Source organism: Zea mays, chromosome 10 (assembly GCF_902167145.1).
Source record: "Zea mays cultivar B73 chromosome 10, Zm-B73-REFERENCE-NAM-5.0, whole genome shotgun sequence".
In the NCBI taxonomy this organism is placed as follows: Eukaryota; Viridiplantae; Streptophyta; class Magnoliopsida; order Poales; family Poaceae; genus Zea; species Zea mays.
The window spans coordinates 10398593-10419918 of NC_050105.1; the positions used below are offsets into that span (position 1 = coordinate 10398593).

Sequence of the window (21326 nt, forward strand, 5' to 3'; positions counted from 1 at the left end):
AGTGTCCAAAATCTTTTAAAGTAGTAATTCATACACTAATGGAAGAGGTAATTCAATTTAGCATATGCAAGGAGCAGACCCCTGTTCTGTTCATAATTCGTGCATGTACAGTGAGCCAATCAGGATCAAAGTTTCGTAGTTTGTACTAGACACAAGGAACAAAATTTCGTAGTTTGCCTAAATGTTGAACATACAAAAGAATGGGAAGGACTGACATAGTTGTATTTTATGGGATGGGAAGCACGTAGGTCCAGGTTGTTGGTGTGGTTGGGTCAGGGTAAGCAACACGCCCAGAATCTCAGCACTTGCGCAACCTCAGTCCTCCTCCACCATGAGTATATTATAATCCATGAGTATATTATAATCCCAAACAAACGGGTCCGTACTTCTCTTGAATCCATAATTTTCTATAGTGAACAGCAACCTTGTTTGCTCATCAAGGATATCATAGTGTTCAGACTTCACATCTGGCCATTCATGGCGTCCCATAGAAGCTTTGACACTCCATCGGATGCGTGCTGTGAGCTCGATACATATAAGTTGTGCTGCCACTAAACCTGCGTGTTGGCTTATGAATGAGGAACGCTATGACAGACGGAGGATCAGATATTATAATCCTACTACTTAAGTGTCTACTTTGGAGAACAAGTCCAAGGAAATCTGAACAAGTTCTGCCATACACATACCCTTGGACTAAACTGACGGCAAAATAGTAGCTTTAGATAGACACATGAATAAATAGCTCAAAGAGTCTCCTTTACTTTCATTTTCTGCTTGAATGAGAATAGCAGTCACTTTGAGCAACAACTACCTCATACGTTTCCCCCCTAACAGGCTAAACAACAACAGAAGTGGAGCAATTGTACTCTTTTCACTTATTTTAAGTTACACTATCTGAACAAACAATAGAATCAACCTAATCTGTGGCATCTATTGGGCAAGACAATATCTCATGCCAGATCCCCTAATGAGCCCCCAAACAATCAGGATAAGGTGGTGCCATTCATGCCACAGATTTCAACCCATCCATCCAATTTCAACCTCGTGCCGACTTCTGCAACACCACAGACAAGTACATCGCTGCCTTCGTGCTCCCTGTGCCGGCCTTCTCTCCTGTTGCCCACCGGAGCTTCTTGTAACCATACCTGCCAATGAGCCTGGCAAGCGCCTGCCTCCGTTCATCAGCGTGGCACATGTGGCTGTCAATCCAAAGCAGCCCACCGGCGCGCAGCACCCGGTCGACGTCAAACATGAAGAACTCCAGCGCCTCCTCCGTCCCTGCCTATCCCAGCACCGACGACCCGCCTTCGGCCAATGCGGTGGCCCCGACGTGCACGAGGTCGAACACCCCGTCGTAGAACGGGAACCGGTGCGCCGGTGAGAGCAGCAGCGGGAACAGTCCCCGGGCCGCCACGAACTCGTTCATGGGTTTCCCGGCGTTGTCGAGCACCGTGGTGAAGATGGTGACCCCGCGCTCCCTCATCCGGGCCGCGAAGTTGGCGGCACCGCCGGAGACGTCGAGGCCGGTCCGTATCTTGCCGGCGGCGAGGCGCAGGACGTCGTCGACGAGGAACTCGTGGTCGTGGCGCGACCTCACCCAGCGGCGACCGTCGACGCCCATGTTTGACGCCGAGAGCGCGGCGCGCGGGCCCTGGGAGAGGTAGCGGCGGCGTGGCAGCGGCTCGCAGGCCTTGGAAACGAGGCGGTGTGCGAGCGTGGCGTCGCGCGGGCAGGCAGCGTGGGGCGCGTAGGTGGCGAACGCGGCGAGGAGCGCGAGCGTGGAGGGGGAGCGGAAGCAGGCGTGTGCGACGGAGGTCGGCATGTGGGTGTGCCCCATGCGCGCGTCGCGCCCCAGCGGTAGCGCGTGCGGGGAGAGGAAGAGGAGCAGCTCCGAGGGCAGGGTGGTGCCGGTGCCGTCGCCCGCCGACACGCAGTGTGGGACGAGGCGGGTCGCGTCCAGCTCATGCGCGATGGCGGCCACCTGCGCGGAGATGGCAGCGGCGGCAGAGGAGGAGAGGTTGGAGGTGGCGGCGGGGACGGGGACGGGGTGCACGCGGGGGGAGAGGAAGGCCAGCAGCGCGAGGAGGTTGGTGGAGAGGAGGGAGAGCAGTTCACTACTCATGAAAACTAAAAAATCATCTTACCAGTTCACCACAGATTTCTGTTAGACATAAAGAGTTGTTAGATGATCTTGTTTGGATTACCTGCTCATTTCTTTGCTCTGGATGAAGATGTCACAAATAACTCTAACTTCTTCAAGGAGAAGCTTACTCAAGCCCTTCGGTACTTCAAGGATTTCATCTTTTGATTTATTTTCTTATATTCATCTTGAGTCCATGGAGTTCGACAGAGCACACGATATTCAAGCATTCTTTGCCAGTGATAGGAACAAGGAGCTAGCAACAAACTACCTTCTTGAGCATGCTGGTGAGGAAGATTAAGCCGGTGTAGTTTTTATACGGTGAGAACTCTGCCATCCTCTGGTTGGTTATCTTTCTAAACATATATGGCAAGTGGCTCACATGTGGGGTGATTTGCTTTTTTCTGCAATTTCTTGCACGACGCTCGACATCGGATGCTGGGTGTGTGCTCACATCGCATCGGAGAGGGACGATCTGCATAGCGATTGTTGGTCGAGTGAATCGTGCGGCGGGGTCAGGTGATAAGCTATTCTAAATCGTGGTTCATTTGGTTGATTTACAGGGAGTACTGCTTATTACATAACATGTATAACTCTTTCACTTGTGGAGCAGTGGGCCACCGAGAAGAAGTCCATGGAGAGCTGCAAGCTCATCTTCACCCGAGAAAAACAGTATGCTAAGGAATACGATACCCAGGTCAGATGCTCTTCACTCGCTCTACACATGTTGCTCTCAAATTCGTATCGCTCGCCGGGTGTGTGACGATTTCAGCGCGTGCACATTTGATTGGTGTAGGGTTGGGATCGAGATGCCCACGATCAATGTGCGATCGGCAACAGTAGCTTCCCCACCGTCCTCAATTGTGTCGTCAACAGTCAACACGCCTGAGGTGCACATATTTACTTGTGGTATTTATTTGTTCCATAATTTACCTGCAGATGCAAGATATGGTTGCAACATTAAATATAACTGATTGTTCAATTTTTTATTCATTATTGTAGACTCAGAGACCTTGGACGAGATTGTATCTTCTGTGAGACAAATATTAAGTATTGATGATGAAAAAAGAAGCAGTTCAACTCTTGGTAAGATCAACCGACTTTAGCCTTAGAATGGTCTTGTGATTTAGTAGGCATACAAAGCATTTAACTTCCAAATATTGTGAAGGTCCACTATGATATTTATTAGATGCATAATATTGATGAAAATAACTATTTTCGTTATACTTTAAGAGCTTAAGCTATCATTTGTGTGACCATGTTTTTGCATCACCATGGGTGATGGTATAAATGGTTTTTAGTCATCATTCTACCAACTAAAAGATGATTTGTATTTGCTTGCACTAGCCAACTTGATTTGTTCTGTGTAGTACGAAGATGATGAAGGTGACAGATTGTTGTTGACAATATATGTCGATGTAGCCGCTTTCAGTGGTGCAGCAGTGATCGTTTACTTGAAACGATATCAGCTGCGATTTCCAAAATCAGAGGATTTTTTTTTGAGGAGCGTGATTTGTGGCATATGAAACAAGCATTGCCATCAGCCAACGCATTCTGAAGCTTTGCCTTCATTTGCCGCCATTTGCAAGCTAGGAGCTAAAGAAAGTATAGTACATGTACATGTAAGCTAACTTTCGGCCGGTGCATTGCTTTCTAAGTAGGTTCTTAAGTAGGTTCTAAATGCTTTGCAAGAACTAAACCTTTTCTCTTGGAAATCATGGAAATGGAGGGGTGTCTTACCAAATGAATTTCAGCTGGATGAATTTGAGATAATATGTAAGTACATGACATTATTCAATCAGCATGTAATTAGTTCAGTTAGAGGTGAAGTCTCTAAGATTTTACATTTATATGCTAAGGAGTTTCGATTTATTATGTGCCTACAAGATTTTTTATGTGCCTGAGGATGGAGATTGTAACAATAATATTTTTTACCCCAACCCAGTTACACATGAGATGTGCATCATGGTTTTGTTTCTGAATTTTGGTGGAAGGGCTCTATTTTTATTATTAGCTTGTGAGGACGGCACATCAAACTATTCCACTTCATAAACCAAACAAAAAAAAGTGAGAAATGAGCAGATAATAAACTAAATCATTTCTCATATCATTGATTAACAACATATGGTTATACATATGTTATTGGTGCACTATTTTTTTCGTTGCAACGCACGGGCATTCACCTAGTTAGTATACATATGAGGAGTGAGTTGATTCCACCAAAATTGATGGAATGAACTTATGATGCATCACTTCATGAAGCATGGAGTGACTCCACAAACCAAACGCACCATAAGTTTCTATGCAAATTAAATCCATGGACATATAATCCGGTTTGTATTTTGAATGCACTAGAGCTAATAGTTAGTTGACTACAAAATTTCTATTGAAATTAACCGACTAACAAATATCTAGCTCATTGTTAGCTAATTTGCTAAAAGTAGCTAACAGCTGAATTATTAGTTAGACTGTTTGAATGTCTTTAACTAATTTTGACTAATTTTAACATCTAACTATTAGCTCTATATTGTATTTAAATATGACCTTAGTCGAGAAGAAGTCATCAATACAGAATAATGTTGTTGTAACCACTGCACCGTTGACATTCGAATTGATATACAATAAATGAACTCGAACGAATAAAACCTTATGATTGTTGTCATGGTGGTTGGTGGGAACGACTAGTTGTTCACACGCTTGTGTCCATCTACAGTGCTGGTGTCAAATGTGTGTCACACCACACCTGTACGGTTGGTTGTACGGCTAGGTGCCGTTATTCTCACCGAACCAAAGAAAACCAGGCGTCGATATGACTATTTGTTTGACACCAAAATTCAGTAACGGTCGGACGGTATATTGACGGTCATATATGAACACCATCGAATTCGAGCATTGTTTTGTGAGTTTAATTTGCAGTACTTGCTTTTGGATTTTTTGGTGGAAAAGAAGGGGGCAGGGGTAAAGGATGATAGCGTCGTTGTAAACTGACTTTGATTCGACTTGCACAATTGAGGATTTAGAGAATAATAATAATCACGGTAATAATAGCCATGATCACTACTGCTGCTTTAGGTTGTTGTCAGGTTTCTGTCAAGTGTCAACCATGCCATATATTGATTGGGATTATATAATGCCGCGTTGAGACGGCACAAAAATAGATTTTTTTAAAAAAAAAAAACTCAAAAGGCGTTGCACGATAAGTACCTCGAGGAGGACACGGGCAGGCTTCAACGGGATTTCGACTTGTTTTGGTGCACTTCTCTCTCACTCCAACATCTTCTTAGGCTAATCATAATGGAGGTTTCATAAGTTGTTTAATGTATTAATTAGTCTGCCATATCAGCTATTTGGATGACATGTCACATCATTTAACAAGGAAGAGTTTTATGGAGTTTCATGGGGATGAAACCATGTTAACTCGTTTCCAAGGTCTTGGAAACTGTGTGAAACCTCCACTAAAAGTGTTTTATTTCATCTTCATATAATTGAGTAAATCATATTGGTTATTTATATGCAGAATTTAAAAAGTATGTTGACATATAAAATAATGAGATGAAACTCTTTATTGAGAGAGGGTGTTTCATTCATCCATAAAGCTGATGTGACATTTTTGGAAATAGGGACATGAAATCCTCACTGTGATTAGCCTTATTTCTTAACATCGTGACCTCAAAATCATCGCAACTGCCGATTCGAGATGAATCCTTAGGGCTTCTTCGTTTCAACATTAAATTCATGTGGATTGAGTGATATTGATTCAGTTTAAATTCATAGCAAGTATAAATCCATCCAAATTCATTCTAATACAGTCTAATTTACATGAAATTGTAATAACCAAACAAGGCCTTATAGAATATGAGAGCCGATCTGATAGAAGAAATGGCTAAATACATGGGTCAAATCATCAGTATTTTCAGCTAAGTTAGACATACAAACCCACAAAACTATATGGAAAAAGATAAAACATCCAAAGGATACAGATAACTAATTTGTGTATCCCAACGTTACGAGAGATCAAAGACCGTGGACCTATGAAATGAAAATAGCAAACCATCCACGCCTCCCAACATTATGAGAGATCAAGCATAGTGGGCTTGTAAAGTGAACCCACCAATTCATCCACGCATACCAACATTAGGAGTAGCCGAGTAGGGATGAAAACATATACTTATTTAAACATTATTTTTTTGTCTTTTTCTTTGATTGCAAATAAATAGGATATAGAATCTGGTATGTAAATTTGTATTCTTGTTTTTTTAGTATTAAGCTTGTAAGGATTCATAAAAGGTAAACTTAGAATTTATCATATATCCTTTCAAATGATGGATGTAAAATTCGGTTACGAGTTCAAATATTTTTCACCTTTTTGCCTTGAGCAAATAATGTGTACAACAATTTATGCAAAATTTTATTCTTATTTGTAATAATGTGCTTGATGACATAAGAAATGTTTAGGATCAAATTTAATACATATCTATTTTAAATTATTAAATTTATCCTAATAATTCGAATATCCAATTTCATCCCTAATTAGGAGAGACAAAGATAGAGGGTTGTGAATTGAACCCACCAATTCATCCACATTATATGCAACTTAGACAAGAAAACAGATCGAACTACATTGCGACCAACAAACTAAGTCACAACAAAATTGAGGATGGAAGCATATTGAAGAAAAAACATCCAAACTAACTAACCAATCTGCGGATGGAGAGAGAGCAGACAGGTTATAGTACCTACTGAACTCCTCTCCGCCTCGTGGCCACTCGAGATCTCGTCGTTTCAGTTACTTTCAGTTACTTAGTATACTTAGTAGTGTGTGGTTTATCAAACAAACATTGTTTTACTGAATTTATATTGTTTAGATGTCTATTTGTAGATGTAGACATCAAATTGATTATTTAGGTATTAAGATGCCTTCAATGGAAAATATTATAAACTAAAAATATATAGAGATATGAGGTATCTATAAATATTATATGAACATTGTAACCTATACGATGTTACATGAAATAAAACCCATGATTTTTATAGAATATTTATATAAATCAAGGAAAATTAGTCATATAGGAAGATATAATTTATATAAGAATTATATTTAATGATAAAATCTCCATTCTTTTAGTTCCAAGTGTTTTCTTGAAGTAATTTTGGTACTAAAATAGAAAATTATAAGTCTAAATATAAACATTGGATCAATTTTTAAGTATCAAGACAATCTCAAATGAAGAATTCCTAACTATAAAGTTGAAAAATATCTTCTCTCTCTATAAATTTTATATAAATTATATATTTATCTGAGTTCAAATATAAAAGATATAATATTTTCCAGATCCACCGATAGTACTTTCCGTCGATTCAAAGTTTTAAATTTTGTAGTTTGAGAAGTCAACCAATCTTAAATTTGACTACATTTATATCTCCAATAGTTTTAATATTTATATCTTCTAATAGGTCTATTATAGAAATGTATGATGCTTATATAGTATTACAAATACAAATATTCTTTAATATATATTTGATATGAGATACAGACTTATTTTAGGACATGAGAAGTAGCTGTATACTTTTTTTTACTTAGACAACTATTTTTCTCTACCTTGCATCAAACGATTTCTCATATTTACACAACAAATCCATATGTTTCAACAGATAATCTCTCATGCTGTTGCAACCGAAACCAACATATTATATGTTACATGGATATCTGATGATCTCTAACGCTGAAACAGAATATATCTCCTTTTTTTTTGCAGTATCTTGCTGTTGGATGGTGTGCCTCGTTAGTTAATGGACTGAGATGTTTCGATAGATGATTTCTCGTGTTGCAGTTGCAGCAAAAAAAAACGAAGAAGAGATGTTCCTCTATATCTATACTATACTTAAAAACAGTGTCTTTCTACTTTTTTCTCTCTCCCCTCATGTCTCTACCTTCGCGCTACCCGATTCTCGGCACAGGGCGTAGGAGCAGGCGCCTCCTCCCCGTATTCATCCGACACCAGTCCCGACACCGACTCACGCAGTGGCTATTGCACGTCCAGGAGGATGTTTCACATCATACGCACACCATCGTTTTCGCCGTCGTCGGACGTCCCATTCGTCTTCTCGGCCTTCGCCCTGTTCTTTCTCCCCAACCTGCTGCCTCCATCCATGGTCGCAGCCACGAGCCGACCGACGCTCGTCGACGCGGGTACGGGGCGAGTCGGTCATGCTCCTGGCCTTTCTCTGTGCATGCCGTCGAGGAGGACATGGTGACGCCTGCCACGCTTAGGTTATCTGGGCGATGAGGAGTCCAGGTCTGAGATATTGGACAACCAAGGCTCGTAGCATGGCAGCATTCGGCATATGCTACGGAGTTGGTGGTGGTGTTGTGTCGCTTCGGCGGGTCCAGGGCTGGGAAGACACTCGCATTCTATCGCCCTTCTCAAATTGACGCCTGGTGCGGGTGTCTTTCGGTTTGGAACTGCTCTGGCTGGGCTTCTTTCTCCGCTTGCGTGCTCTCTCCCTATAGATCTAGCGGTATACTATCTATGTCGCCTCCAGATGCCCAGGTCTTCGTCGTGTCCTTCTCCGGCAACGAACAGGTATGCACATCTCTTTTCTTCCCCTCCTACTCTACGAAACTTTGGAAGTGGGAGATGCGGGGGATGGGGGTCTCTGATTTGCTGCCTATGGTACCCGTGCGTTCATAAAAAATATTATGTAAAGACCAGAGACAATCAATAAAAAATCTTGAGATCTTTTTGGTGGATAATTTATGTAGGTATTGTTGTGAGCCATCGCAGGCTCGCAGCGCACAGGCAACCAACTAGTTTTGTTTGATGTTTCAGTGATCGATGATTGCTCATGTTGGTCAGAGACACGTCTAAGGGTGGTAATGGATCAGGATCTAGTTTCTTCACAATTTGTTTAAACCTTTAATTAATTTTAGTTAAAATTGATCCTAATACGGTCCGGTCCTTACATTTTATGTTAGTGTAAAGTTATCAGAGCCCAATACCACCCCTAGATACGTCTCATCTCCTTTATCTTGATGTTTCCGAAGTGATCATTGGATGTTGCACTTGATTTCCCATGCTTCAACAGCATATCGAGATATTTCAGTTGTTGTTTTCCTATGCTGCAGGTAATGCAAATAATGGGATGTTCCACTACATGACGTTGCAAATATATAATAGATGATTATTCCTTCTGTAATTTGAGCTGTTTCGTGTTTTTGGGTATCCTTTTTATGAAGTAATTGATGACCGCTTGATGGCCCGTGACTGCCCAGTATAACTGGGCCGACGGCACAGGGCCCCCAAATTTTTGGGGCCCAAATTTTTAAGTTTTCTAGTAGCATAGCAAGAATTGTTTGATGTTTTACAAAATAAGCAGAAAATCTTAGCCTTACAATCTATACTACTATATTAAGTTAGTAACGTCAGCGTCCACACTCCATACCCCCGCTCGCGTGCCTCCGTCTGCCTTCGCCCACGTCAGCGTCCACACCTAGGCTCCGCCACCGCCGCGCCCCTGTGCCCGCGTATCTCGCCCCCGCGCCCGCGTATCTCGCCCAACACACACCGTGCCCCTGCCCACGCTCGAGCAGGTAGCCGCGGCTCCCGCCGGATCCTGCCCCACGCCTGAGCAGGCAACCACGGATCTCGCCCACTCCTGGGCAGTCATCGCGGATCTCGCCCCCATCGTGCCCCCGATGCATGGCTCCTCGTTCTCCTCTCGGAATCGCTCCCTCCCTCTGCGTTCGCCACCGTGCACCCCCTCGCCTCGCTCCGCACAGGGTCATGGCCGCCACGGGGTCAGCCGAGGCTGGCGGGACTACATGGGCCGTGTCTGGCATGCGGCTGAGGAGCTCTGCTTCCGCATCCTCACCTCCTCTACCATCAGCCTCCTCTTCGTGTTGCTCCTGCCTCCACCTCTGAATGTAAAGGTGAGGTACCCTGGATGATCTCACCCGAAACAGTCTGATTCTTCACATGATCTGGGCGCCGATCTCACCTCACGCTGGTCATTTGATGTGATGCCAAGTAATTGGTCCGCGTGTAATTCCTGCTATTCAACTTTGGTTAAGGGAAGGGATACTATAAATCACTAGAATATTATATGGGCAAAAATTTCATATTTTTGGGTGACTCCTAAAGTAGCATAAGATGGATGACCGACCTGAAATCTGCCGTTGGAGTTGTCTTGGTATCCAATTGGCATGGCAATACATTATACAAGGGACATGACCTGTACGGAATATTTGTGTCCTCTGTGGTTTGTGCGAGAGCTATACTATGCATCTATTATTTTCATGTGTCAATCCTAATGGTCTATTTGCATGATGTTGAACAGTTTACTATCTAATTATTTGATCCATTGTGGCTCTGCCCGATCGAAATTTGGTGATTGGTTACAAAAGTTTGATCATTTGTTGTTCCCATGCTTTTATGATTTGGTTCTATCACAAAAAAAACGATTTAGTTCTAAGTTGAACTATTTTAGTAATAGTAACAAACTACTGCAGCCTACTTTGTAGTTTCAAATGTACTGTATGATACAGACTTGGAATTTAAGGTGAAGCTAATGTGTGTGCTTTGTGTTTTCATGTGCTTCAAGGTGCTAGGTAAGAATGTAGACGAGGAAACCATAAAAAGACAGCCTACAGCCAAGTTCTATCACCCTGATGGTTGGTTTATTCACCTTTCTGAATTTTTCTAATATTAATCAATTCTCTCTATTGTGTTCAAGGAACTATTTGATTTTTATTATGTTTATGGAACTGGTCTTTGATATTTGATTGATATGCGTGCAGGCCCAGAACATTTGCAATTCATGTTTTGCTAAGTCTTTTCCACCTAAGTCCTCAAAAATTTGGTTAGTGCCTTCACGTTTTCATTTTTTCCTTTTAATACGTAGTATTGTTTTGTTCATATTGTATTATTTACCAAAAACTCACTGCTTTGTTAATTCAAGTATACATCACATCATGCATGCTAAAATGTGACACACACACAGTAAAATAGAGTGTCCTATCTTCACATGTTTAAACAGTTCAACAGAATTGGTACAAACATTACCATTGGTAAAAAAAATTGTAAAGACCATGCCCTTACATTTCAGTTATTCAAATGAAGTTCCCTAGGCTGCTTAGCTGTCCTCCCAGCTTTGCCTTTCCCTGCATGCCCGAGCTGCTACAACTGACATGATTCAGTATACCCTCTGAAGCAATCAATTATTTGCATCACTGGAGAGCAGACGTTAGTAATGGATTTAAAATGTTACAGACTTCTATGGTATTGAAATAGCAATGGATTTTTAAAGGTAAGATTACTGAAATTTTGAAAAACAGGAAACTTAAGTTGCTTTGTCGAATGTGTTGTGTTTGCATGCAAGCAACGTCCAAAAGGTTCTTAAAACATGGCAGCAATCGACATGAATTCATTAATTTCTATTGGGAAAACAATGATGTGTAACCAAAGAAAATAACAAGGAAGTTAGTATCACCTTCTAGAGACGTCAACTAATGCATTGTTCAGTTAAGAGGTAATTTTAGTCTTTTACACAAAGTTTATTGCAATTTAATGGAACAACGGTGCTAATAATAAATCATAAGATACTTTGCTTGCAATTTATGGTCTTTTCTGACTATCAGTACACTCAAACTTTTATATGGTGCATTTTGTCACCAAGCATTGCCTCCAATGTTTTTCCTTACAAAGTAATGCACCATTTTGTATGGAATGGATCAGTGCTACCTAGATTTGGATAAGAAAAATGAAACAATGTATTGGTTAATATGATAATTATATATATTAGATAAAAATAAATATCAATACCTTCACTTTCTACAATCAGTTTTCTACTTTTCTTTTTGTATGCGTGGAAAGCAACTGAAGATTTTTCAATTTCTATTCCTCAGTATCAGTTACTGAACTTCATGCTGACGTGCATGTTCATTATTTCTAGAACAAGGCCATATCAGATAAAAGCATATGTAGCTTTCATAGGACTTAGTTCCAGCAAAGCAAAGGTTGGCACTGCACCAAACAATAGCATCTATACTTCATTCTTATGGCTTGGAGAAGCCTATGCAACATGACAAGCCAGATGACATGCAGATGAGAAGGTTCTGCATCAAGAGAAACCGGAGAAAAATCTTTGCATCAAGAGAGCACCGATGAAAAGCTGATGGAGAGGCCAGTTGACAAACTTATGGAAGACCAGCTGACCAAATAATTGAAAATCTATTGAACTATGTATCAAGTTCATTAATTTGTGTAATTCTGAATGAGACCTTTTATGCTACTGCAACGTCTGTGACCATAAATGACTGTTGCAATAAGACCATACTCCATGAGTGGAACTGTTTATATGAAGAGTGTAGGTAGATGCAATTGGCTAATATTGTACAGGTCCAGTTTGCAGGATCGTAGCAACAGGGTTCAAAGATGTGTGTTTGAAAGGGCAGTTGCTGATGATCAGCATGATGGAAGGTGGGGAGTTCCATTGCTGGTTTAAGCTGGAGCTAGCTTCTGAAGTCCGGTCAGGTGTCTGCATGTGTTTCCCTTTTTGATTTCATTTCATTTTAAGGATTGTTATTTGTTCCTTGAACTGTACTTGGTCGTACTTGTGAATAAATGTTTTTGCATGGCTGTTCGACTTCTTATAATGTTTGTTCGACATCAGTTCATGATATTTGAGTTATCGTATTTATAATATTATTATATATTTATACCGTCAATATAATATTAGTGTTACGTGATATTTTTTCATATGAATTTTGCATATCATAGTGATGTTTGTCGTTCCGTATCTATACTGTATACTAATCTTTAACTCTCGTGGCAACGCACGGGCACACATCTAGTAGATAAAATAAGAGGACAAAGATATCACAATAGATCAAATATGAAAGAGCGTAATTTAGGTCATTTTTATCTCACACTATGGGTTATATGGTCTATTTTTATGTTTAGGGAAAGCTGTTGTTGTTGCACCTACACGTATACGATCGACCTGTGTTGCGTGTCCTGTCCAATATATGGGTACGGTGTAGTTGGCGGGCAACCTTTGCCGCAGAGGTGATTGGAAGAGAAATGTGACCATAGCGAAGAAAACAAAGGTGCATAAGAGCATCTCCAACAATGCCTCAAACTAATGCCTCAAATCGAAATATAAGGCTCTACATAGGAAAAACCACTCCAACAGTGTCTCAATTCAACAAATTTTGTCAAAAAACTATAGGGCACCCTCTCAAGTGCCTCAAATATACTACACCGTATTGGGCTGCCCTATAATCTAGATTTGGGGCTTTACTGTTGGAGCGAGGTGTTTTGTTGGTGTCCTAAATTCTATAAAATTTACTTATTTTTAAATTATAAGGCATTTTTATAGGTCACGTTGTTGGAGATGCTCTAACAAGGGCACTTTTTTTAATAGGAACTAAGGCCACTTTTGGAGATACGTTCGCTTGTCGGACGATAGACGACGAAACGTCGGGTGCATCTGTTCTAGACTTCTAGTGCATGGTGTTTCAGATCAAAACGGAAAAATTCTAAAAAACGTTTGGATCATGTCGTATCAGTCCAAATAATAGAATCTCATACATTTGAATCATTTAAATTCTAAATATTACAACCAACTATAGCTTACTAAATTGAATAAATTAATTAATATGAGCTTTATTAGGTTGTGCCCCTCAAGTCCACCACATACATGTGGTCAGTTCTAGTCCGATCCACATTATTTTATGCTGAACTACATTTTACACTTATGTTTTTAGATCATGCTCGTACTGATCTAAAAAGGCCGTCCCATATTCCTAAAAAAAAATCATCAGGTTATTCTTTACGTAGTGTTACCGCAACATGATCCAAAAACCACTGTAGATCGACACAAGCGTGGGAACAACTGGTCCGTCCCAAGCAAAAACCAACTGGATGGTCAGTCAGTTCAGTGCTTGATGTAGAGGTTGTACTCGACGGTGGCGTCGCCGGTGTTGAGGTCGAGGGCGTGCGTGCGGGCCTGCGCGTAGCCGCGCGCCATCCTGAACGCGCCGGTGCCGCCCACCACGGCCATCTCGCGGACGGCGTCGAACACCGCGTTCCGGCCCATGATGGCCACGGTGCTGCCGTTGTACTTGCCGGCCTGGAACACGAAGTTCATGCTCATCATGAGGGACAGCTCGTCCTTGCCGGCGCCGATGTAGGTGCCCTGAGCGCGGCCGAGGGGCTTCGAGGACTTGAGGTCCGGGCCCTCCGTCAGCGGGTCGTCGATCACCACCACGGCGCCGAAGGCGGTCTTGGAGGTGTTGGTCACCGCCGCCCGCGCCACCTGCACCGCCGTCGGGCTCGGCCCGCTCACCACGTCGTGCCAGTACAGCTTCATGTGCGTGCTCTTCTCGCCGCCGCCGCCGCCGCCCGCCGCTGACGCGACCAGGAGCGGCAGTATTAGCAGCTGGAGGAGGGGCACGGCGGCGGCCATGGTGCTTGCTGGGTTCTGGGTTGAGACTTGAGAGGTCTATTCCGCGGTGTGGGCGTGTGGTGTGCTCACGGTGTGTGGGCGCGCACGACGCTTTTTATGCACGCGCGAGATGGAGGGCGGCCAGATGGTAGCGATGGCCGGAGAATTACGTGCTTGGCGTGGTAGGGTGGTTGCTTTCGCTGAAATATTTGGTGACATGCAATAATCCTGCTGTGGAGGGTCCGGGACGATGGGATGCCGCTGAGGGAGGTGTAGACTACAGGTCTTGCCATTCACAAAAGGCGTGCATAAATAATGCTGGTTATTATCAAGAAGTGCAATCGAAGCGTTGATCGAACTAACTGTTGAGCATTAGATTTGGTATCGGTACAGTTGGACGGCCAGCCATGTGGTCTAGATGGTCCGTGCCCAAAACTATCCGCGCGTGTGATCTGGACGGTCCACGATTAGATTAATTCAGACGAATCATTATCCTACACGTGTTTATCCGTCTAATCACGCGGAATTCTATTAGAACAGGGCCGTACCTCCACCCTTATATATATATATAGGGTAGGTATAACGGGAGCCCTGAGCTTCCAATAGTTAAAGGAAGCCCAGACCGACCACTCTACAAACTGGTTTAACTCGGTGCGCCCAACCAGCCTGTCGGGTGCGCCACCTGCCCCACGTCTGTTAGCGCAAAAAAAGGAATGCATGCATAAATCAAACACGATCCAATGCATGCGCGTAAATTTAGGAAAAATGTGTGGCAGTTTATATTTTTAAATGTTTTATTTCCTCCATAAATTTAGAATCGCTGCAACAACCATGCAGCTAGACACGTAAGGACCATTTTATGATATATATTGAGACTAAATATGATACACTGTGTAGATAATTATGCAATTCGGTATACTGCGTAAAAATCTGTTACCAGCTGCATGCGGACGAATTTATGATAAAAACAATGTGCAATTAAAGGAAATGAATTGCATACATAGAAACAAAAAATCATATTTAATGTTTAATTTGCTTCATAAATATAGTATCCCTCCAACAACCATGCAGCTAAAACACATTAGAACTAGTTTATGATTTACACTTATACTAATTATATTACACGGTGTAGGTATTTATACAATTCGGTACACTGCGTAAAAAAATCTAGTATGTTGTTCACTGGTGGACGCATCTCCAGGCTGGAGTGTAAAAACCTTAAGTTTTAAGTATAAAATCTCTCAATTATAAGCGTAAATACCTGGCCAATGTGAGAGATTGATAGCTCTGCTAGGTTATTATTACGATCCTATTTTTATGGCAGATTCGAAAAATATGGCAGTCGCATGCATGCAGTTTCTATTTTTATACAGATCCAAAAATTATGGCAAAATGCATGCATGAGTCAAACACGTTCCCTTGCATGCGCGTAAATTTAGGAAAGATATGTGTGTCAGTTTCTATTTTAAATGCTTTATTTCCTCCATAAATTTAGGATCGCTGCAACAGACATGCAACTAAACTCGTAATGACCATGTTATGATATAAACTGATACTAAATATGCTACACTGTGTAGATAATTATGCAATTCGGTGTACTGCGTAAAAATCTGCTACCAGCTACATGCACACGAATTTATGATGGAAAGAATATGCAATAAAAAGAAATGAATTGCATGCATAGAAACAAAAAATCGCATTTAATGTTTTATTTCCTTCATAAATATAGGATCCCTCCAACAGCCATGCAGCTAAACGCATTAGAACTAGTTTATGATGTATACTGAAACAAATTATACTACACGCTGTAGGTATTTATGCAATTCCTTACACTGCGTAAAAAATCTGACATGTTGTTCACTGGTGGACGCATCTTCGGGTGGAGCGTAAAAACCTTAAGTTTTTAGCATAAAATCCCTCAATTATGAGCGTAAATACCGAGTCAATGAGAGGTTGATAGCTTTATTAGGTTGTTATTACGATCCTATTTTTATGACAGATCCTAAAAACATGGCAACCGCATGTATGCAGTTTCTATTTTTACAGAGATCCAAAAATTATGGTAAAAATCGTGGGAGTTTTCATTGCGTGCACGTAAATTACAAACAGCATAAATCAAGGAATTGCCTTTCCAATGTGCATGCAGTAAACTGATATATGAACTATGTGTTCAAGCATAAAATCGTACAGTTTTTATCGTAAATAATACATGTGGTAGGCATAAAACACAATAATCGAAAAGAAAACTACGCCGGATCAGAGGATGTCACGCGCGATAATCGTTGCACGCATCTCGCGCCTTCCGTGACGTCGCTCGCTCGAACATCGCGCCTCATGCGTCGTCGTCGCTACTCGCACGTCGACGGGCGTCGCTTGCTCGCCGGCCTTGGAAGTGCCGCCTCCTCGAGGCTTCGGGGACGCCGTCGCTTGCCCGCACAAGGGCCCCGCTGTCGCTCGCCCTCTGGATCGGGGAACCGCCGCCACTACTCCGGATCGAGGAACCTCCGCCACCGCGCGTCGAGGTAATGGAGTTGCGGCCACCGGCCTAGGAACCGCCGCCACCGCACTGCCGTCGCTCGCCCTCTGGATCGGGGGTCGCCGCCGCCGCTGGCCTATAAACCACCGCCACCGCATGTCGAGGTCGGGGATCCGCGGCCACCGCAGCCACCGGCCGACGGTCCACCGCCGTGCACGCTATCAGGCAACCGCCGTCGCTAATGAATCGAGATGGGACGTGAAAAACTGATGCCCAGCACTACGGATTTTCTTTTATAGACGTCTGGACCTGGTCCGGCTCGACCAGATTGCACTGTCTGGCATGGGCTTTCTTTAGTTATTGGAAGCACAGGGCTCCTAATATACAATATATATATATATATATATATATATATATATAGTCAGTTACTCGTGCTTTTACTACGGAGCTTAAACATGCCATATAAATAGATATTGAGATATTTATTCAAATATAGGTATTGTTTATTTCTAAACACTAAGTTACGTGTAGTCTTATGGTTAGTCCCGAATTTCTAGATTACGAGACTTGTGTTCAAATACTCACTTTGCATTATTTTTATATAATTATTATTTATTTCTAAACATTAAGACACGTGTGCTCTGATGATAGCTGCGCGGGTGCTGGGGTCCATATATAGGGCAGTAGTCAAGAGCGTGCTGAACGTGAGGCCAATAGGGCACGACCCCGAGGCGGAGGGCGCGTGGGGCGAACCCAGTGTGTCAGCGCGGAATGAAGCCGTAGTAGCACTAGGTACTCAAATTCCGTTCTTAATAGTAGTAGGGATGAGCACGTACAGCCAATTGAGACATCATCGCAGTCTCTACACGCGTGCGAACGGTACATACGCCTTGAGTGGATGTCTGCCGTCCTACAGAGAAGAGCGGAGCCTTTTGCGCAAGTCGTGAACGATCTAGCCGCCTGGAGCGGAGGTCCGCGCTCATGTAGAGAATATCACCGGTCCTCGCTCCGCGCGAGTAGTATCAGTGTGCGATAGATGATTGACCTAAAAGAGCGCCAACTAACCCATCACCTCCGCCATATATATGTCGATACCTATATAAGTAATCTTCAATCCCCATTTCAACAGCCTTGCCACTTATAAACCTAGGAGTATATATAACTTTATACATGCATGGCACCACCCTGGTGTGTCTTCAATATACAGTTTGTTGATTTTTTTTCAAGTTATAGTGGCTCATATCTTATGGCTATATGGCATCATGATATAGATTTTGAGTTTTAATTCTGACCATATAATGTTCGTTACTATAAACTTTTTTTATTCTAAAATTAAACTACAACACTTGTACTTATTATATTTATACAATGGTATAGGTAGGTAATCTGTTTATAGGTTAGCATATGCTACCTCTGTTCTTAAATATTTTTTCATCCTCTAGTTTATTTTTGAACTAAACCGTGACGAATAAAAAAGAACGGAGAGAGTATTATTTTTATATTAGTCGATTTAGAAAAATTAGAACACGCTATGACTGTTATTATCAACATATGTCCAAAAGAACTGAGAATATATTTGCTCCACGTATCCGTGTGGGCAAAATGAGCCAAAAGAACAGCTTGCACACTGTGTCCTCGTAACGTGAAGTCACAGGCAGGCAGCTGAATGCGCACCGACCCTGCCAAGCACCACATGTTTTTTTTTTTCCGCGTGTTGTTGGGGGGTTGGTTTGCTTGGTGGCCGCTGGTTGGTCGCTACCTAGATCTGCTGTACTCATCATCACAGGCCACAGGCCTTGTAGGAACAATGGCAGAGAGTAGACGACCGACCGGCGTCGTCATGTCAATACCCCCGTCCCGGGCGAGACGTGCTCAGCAGGTCCAGTTTGATTGTAAAACACGGCAGAGAGCGAGGCCAAGCATGGCGGAAACGGATGCAAATCTGAGCTGCTGTTTAAAGCTCGTCGAAGAAGAAGAAGAAAACGGTCGTAAATTCGAGCACATAGCCCGTGGAACGGCACTACGGCTGGACAAAATATCTGTGGCTTGCCAACTCGCTCGGCTTGTTGTCAGCTTAGTTTGACTCGATTCAGGTCGTTTTCAATTTTATCGCGAGCCGAGCTAGTATCTCATCTCGATTTGTTAACGAGCGACTGAGCTCGAGCCAGCTCGTCGTTTGCTCGAACGAGCTAGTATTTATTAGCAAAAACAAAGACTTGACTTATGTTAGATGAACAGATAAGTGACTTTTGAGCACCATATTGAGCGGCCGGACGGTCCGGCCCTGAGGCCGGACGGTCCGCGGTCCGGACAGTCCGCGCCTGTGGGCCGGACGGTCCGCGCTTGCGCAGAGTAGTTTAGGGTTCCGAGTTTTGTGATATGTTTGTTGGCTAGATTTGCGGAATTAACCCGAAATCCAGTTGTGTAAAGGGTCCAGCCCCCCTCCTCTATATAAAGAGAGGTCTACGGCCGATTTGTAGGCATCAATCGAATCAATACAACTTCTATTTGCATTTATTTCCAGTACAATTAGGAGTAGTTCTAGTCTAGTTCTAGTTTAGCCTCTCAATCCTCAAATTCTTCGCCTCTCTTCGACTCTACGCCGATTAGAGGAGTCTAGGTCGGCCGGCCCGAGCCTAGACAACCCCTAGGATCTCTCCTCCCCGATGGGGTCCCTCCCGGGAGCGAGATCCAGGCGCCGCCGGTGATCTTCCGCCGCCCCTGCGCACGCGCGGACCGTACGGCCCCAGGGCGCGGACCGTCCGGCCGTCAGGCAGGAAACCCTAGCCCCTGTGCCAGGTCGCGGACCGTCCGGCCCCAGGCCGCGGACCGTTCGCGCCTGACCAGAGAGCACTGCCGCCGGTTCTTCTTGAGTATTTGGCGCTCCAAAAAAGCGTCAACATACTTTTTGGCGACTCCGCTGGGGAAATACATATCTAAGCTTATCAAATCGACCCTCAATGGCCGGTTCAAGGGATAGCTCTGATATTTCTCCAAGCAACATCATAGAGCCGACTTGGGAAACCTTGCCGGCTGACGAGCAGCTCCAGTTCGAGGAGCACAAGGAGCGGATGATCCAGGAGGCGAAAGCAAAGTTCTTGGCCAACTTCAAAGTGGACAGGAACAACAAGGTCGTCCGACATCGGGCGACGGATCCGGCTTCGCTCCAACCCACGCCAGATATCCCCAATGTAAGTAATACCAACGATCTGCAATCTCTTAGAAATTATGTAGAAGATCAGCGTGAACAAATGCAGAACATCATAGGGGGTATGCAAAGCGATCTTAAGAGACTAGTACGTGCATTTGATAAATCTAGTATCATAAATTTTCCTTCACACGAGGTTGAGTTAGGAGGTAACACGCGTAACACATCGGCTACAGGTTGTCACGACCAGTCACAACCCCTTTATGGGATGCCGATGGACACATACCCTGAGCAACCGCAAATCAGCAGCAAATCAGCCGATCTGCACATGCCCGGACCGTCCGCACGAGAGCGCGGACCGTCCGGACCAACAACAGTCGGGCCGATTTTTAATGAGTTACCTAGATATGCGCCCGAACCACCACACACGACACAGAATCTAAACTACCCAGTCGGACCGTCCGCGTACAACAACGGACGGTCCGCACATAATCACGGACGGTCCGGGCCAATGTCCGGACAGTCCGCACATGACCTTTTTGAGGAGGATTGTTACCGAAATCCTCACCCGTCCCAGCAGCACTTCTCATCGCACTATACAATGCATCAACCCATTAATTCAAGATCCAGAGCCCAGGAAAGCTTTCCGGCCCCACCCAGGAGGCCGGAAAGAAACGATCAAACCTATGACCCATATAGGGCAAATGAAAATGCACCACGTAACTCAAACCAATGGGGAGAAAGACAACATGCTAATATCCAGCCAATCCCACCTATGTTTGACCAGAGAGCCGATGGTCTCGCACCGGATGCCATTGATATAGTAAGGGAAGAAATAGCCGGGGCGTTCCGAGATAAGCTCGGAGTAAGCATGGTCCCTGGGGGGCAATCATATCGGAAACCTTATGACAGCCGATTTGATCACCACCCATACCCACAGGGAACCAGGATACCCGAATTCGCAAAATTTTCGGGTGATCAAGGGAAAAACACACGCGAACATATAGGCCAGTTCTTAGCACAATTGGGAGAATTGGCCGACACAGAGGCATTTTGCGTACGTTTATTTTCATTGTCGCTAACAGGAACCGCGTTTGCATGGTACGCCACTTTAC

General features: G+C 43.5%; 1 protein-coding gene and 1 pseudogene across 1 annotated transcript; both read right to left on the reverse strand.

Annotated features, from left to right (window-relative positions):
* Window positions 1-1036: 1036 nt before the first annotated feature.
* On the reverse strand, window positions 1037-2122 carry LOC103642295 (uncharacterized; annotated as a pseudogene).
* Window positions 2123-13792: 11670 nt separating this feature from the next.
* Window positions 13793-14654, reverse strand: LOC100382329 (disease resistance response protein 206). The gene has a single exon (NM_001175078.1). It carries the CDS (start codon window positions 14606-14608, stop codon window positions 14078-14080), a length of 531 nt encoding a protein of 176 aa, NP_001168549.1. The 5' UTR covers window positions 14609-14654; the 3' UTR covers window positions 13793-14077.
* Between the last annotated feature and the right edge of the window lie 6672 nt (window positions 14655-21326).

What these genes read in the sequence shown, in the direction of transcription:
- LOC100382329 (NM_001175078.1), bottom strand. Translation starts at nt 14,608, where the DNA reads ATGGCCGCCGCCGTGCCCCTCCTCCAGCTGCTAATACTGCCGCTCCTG.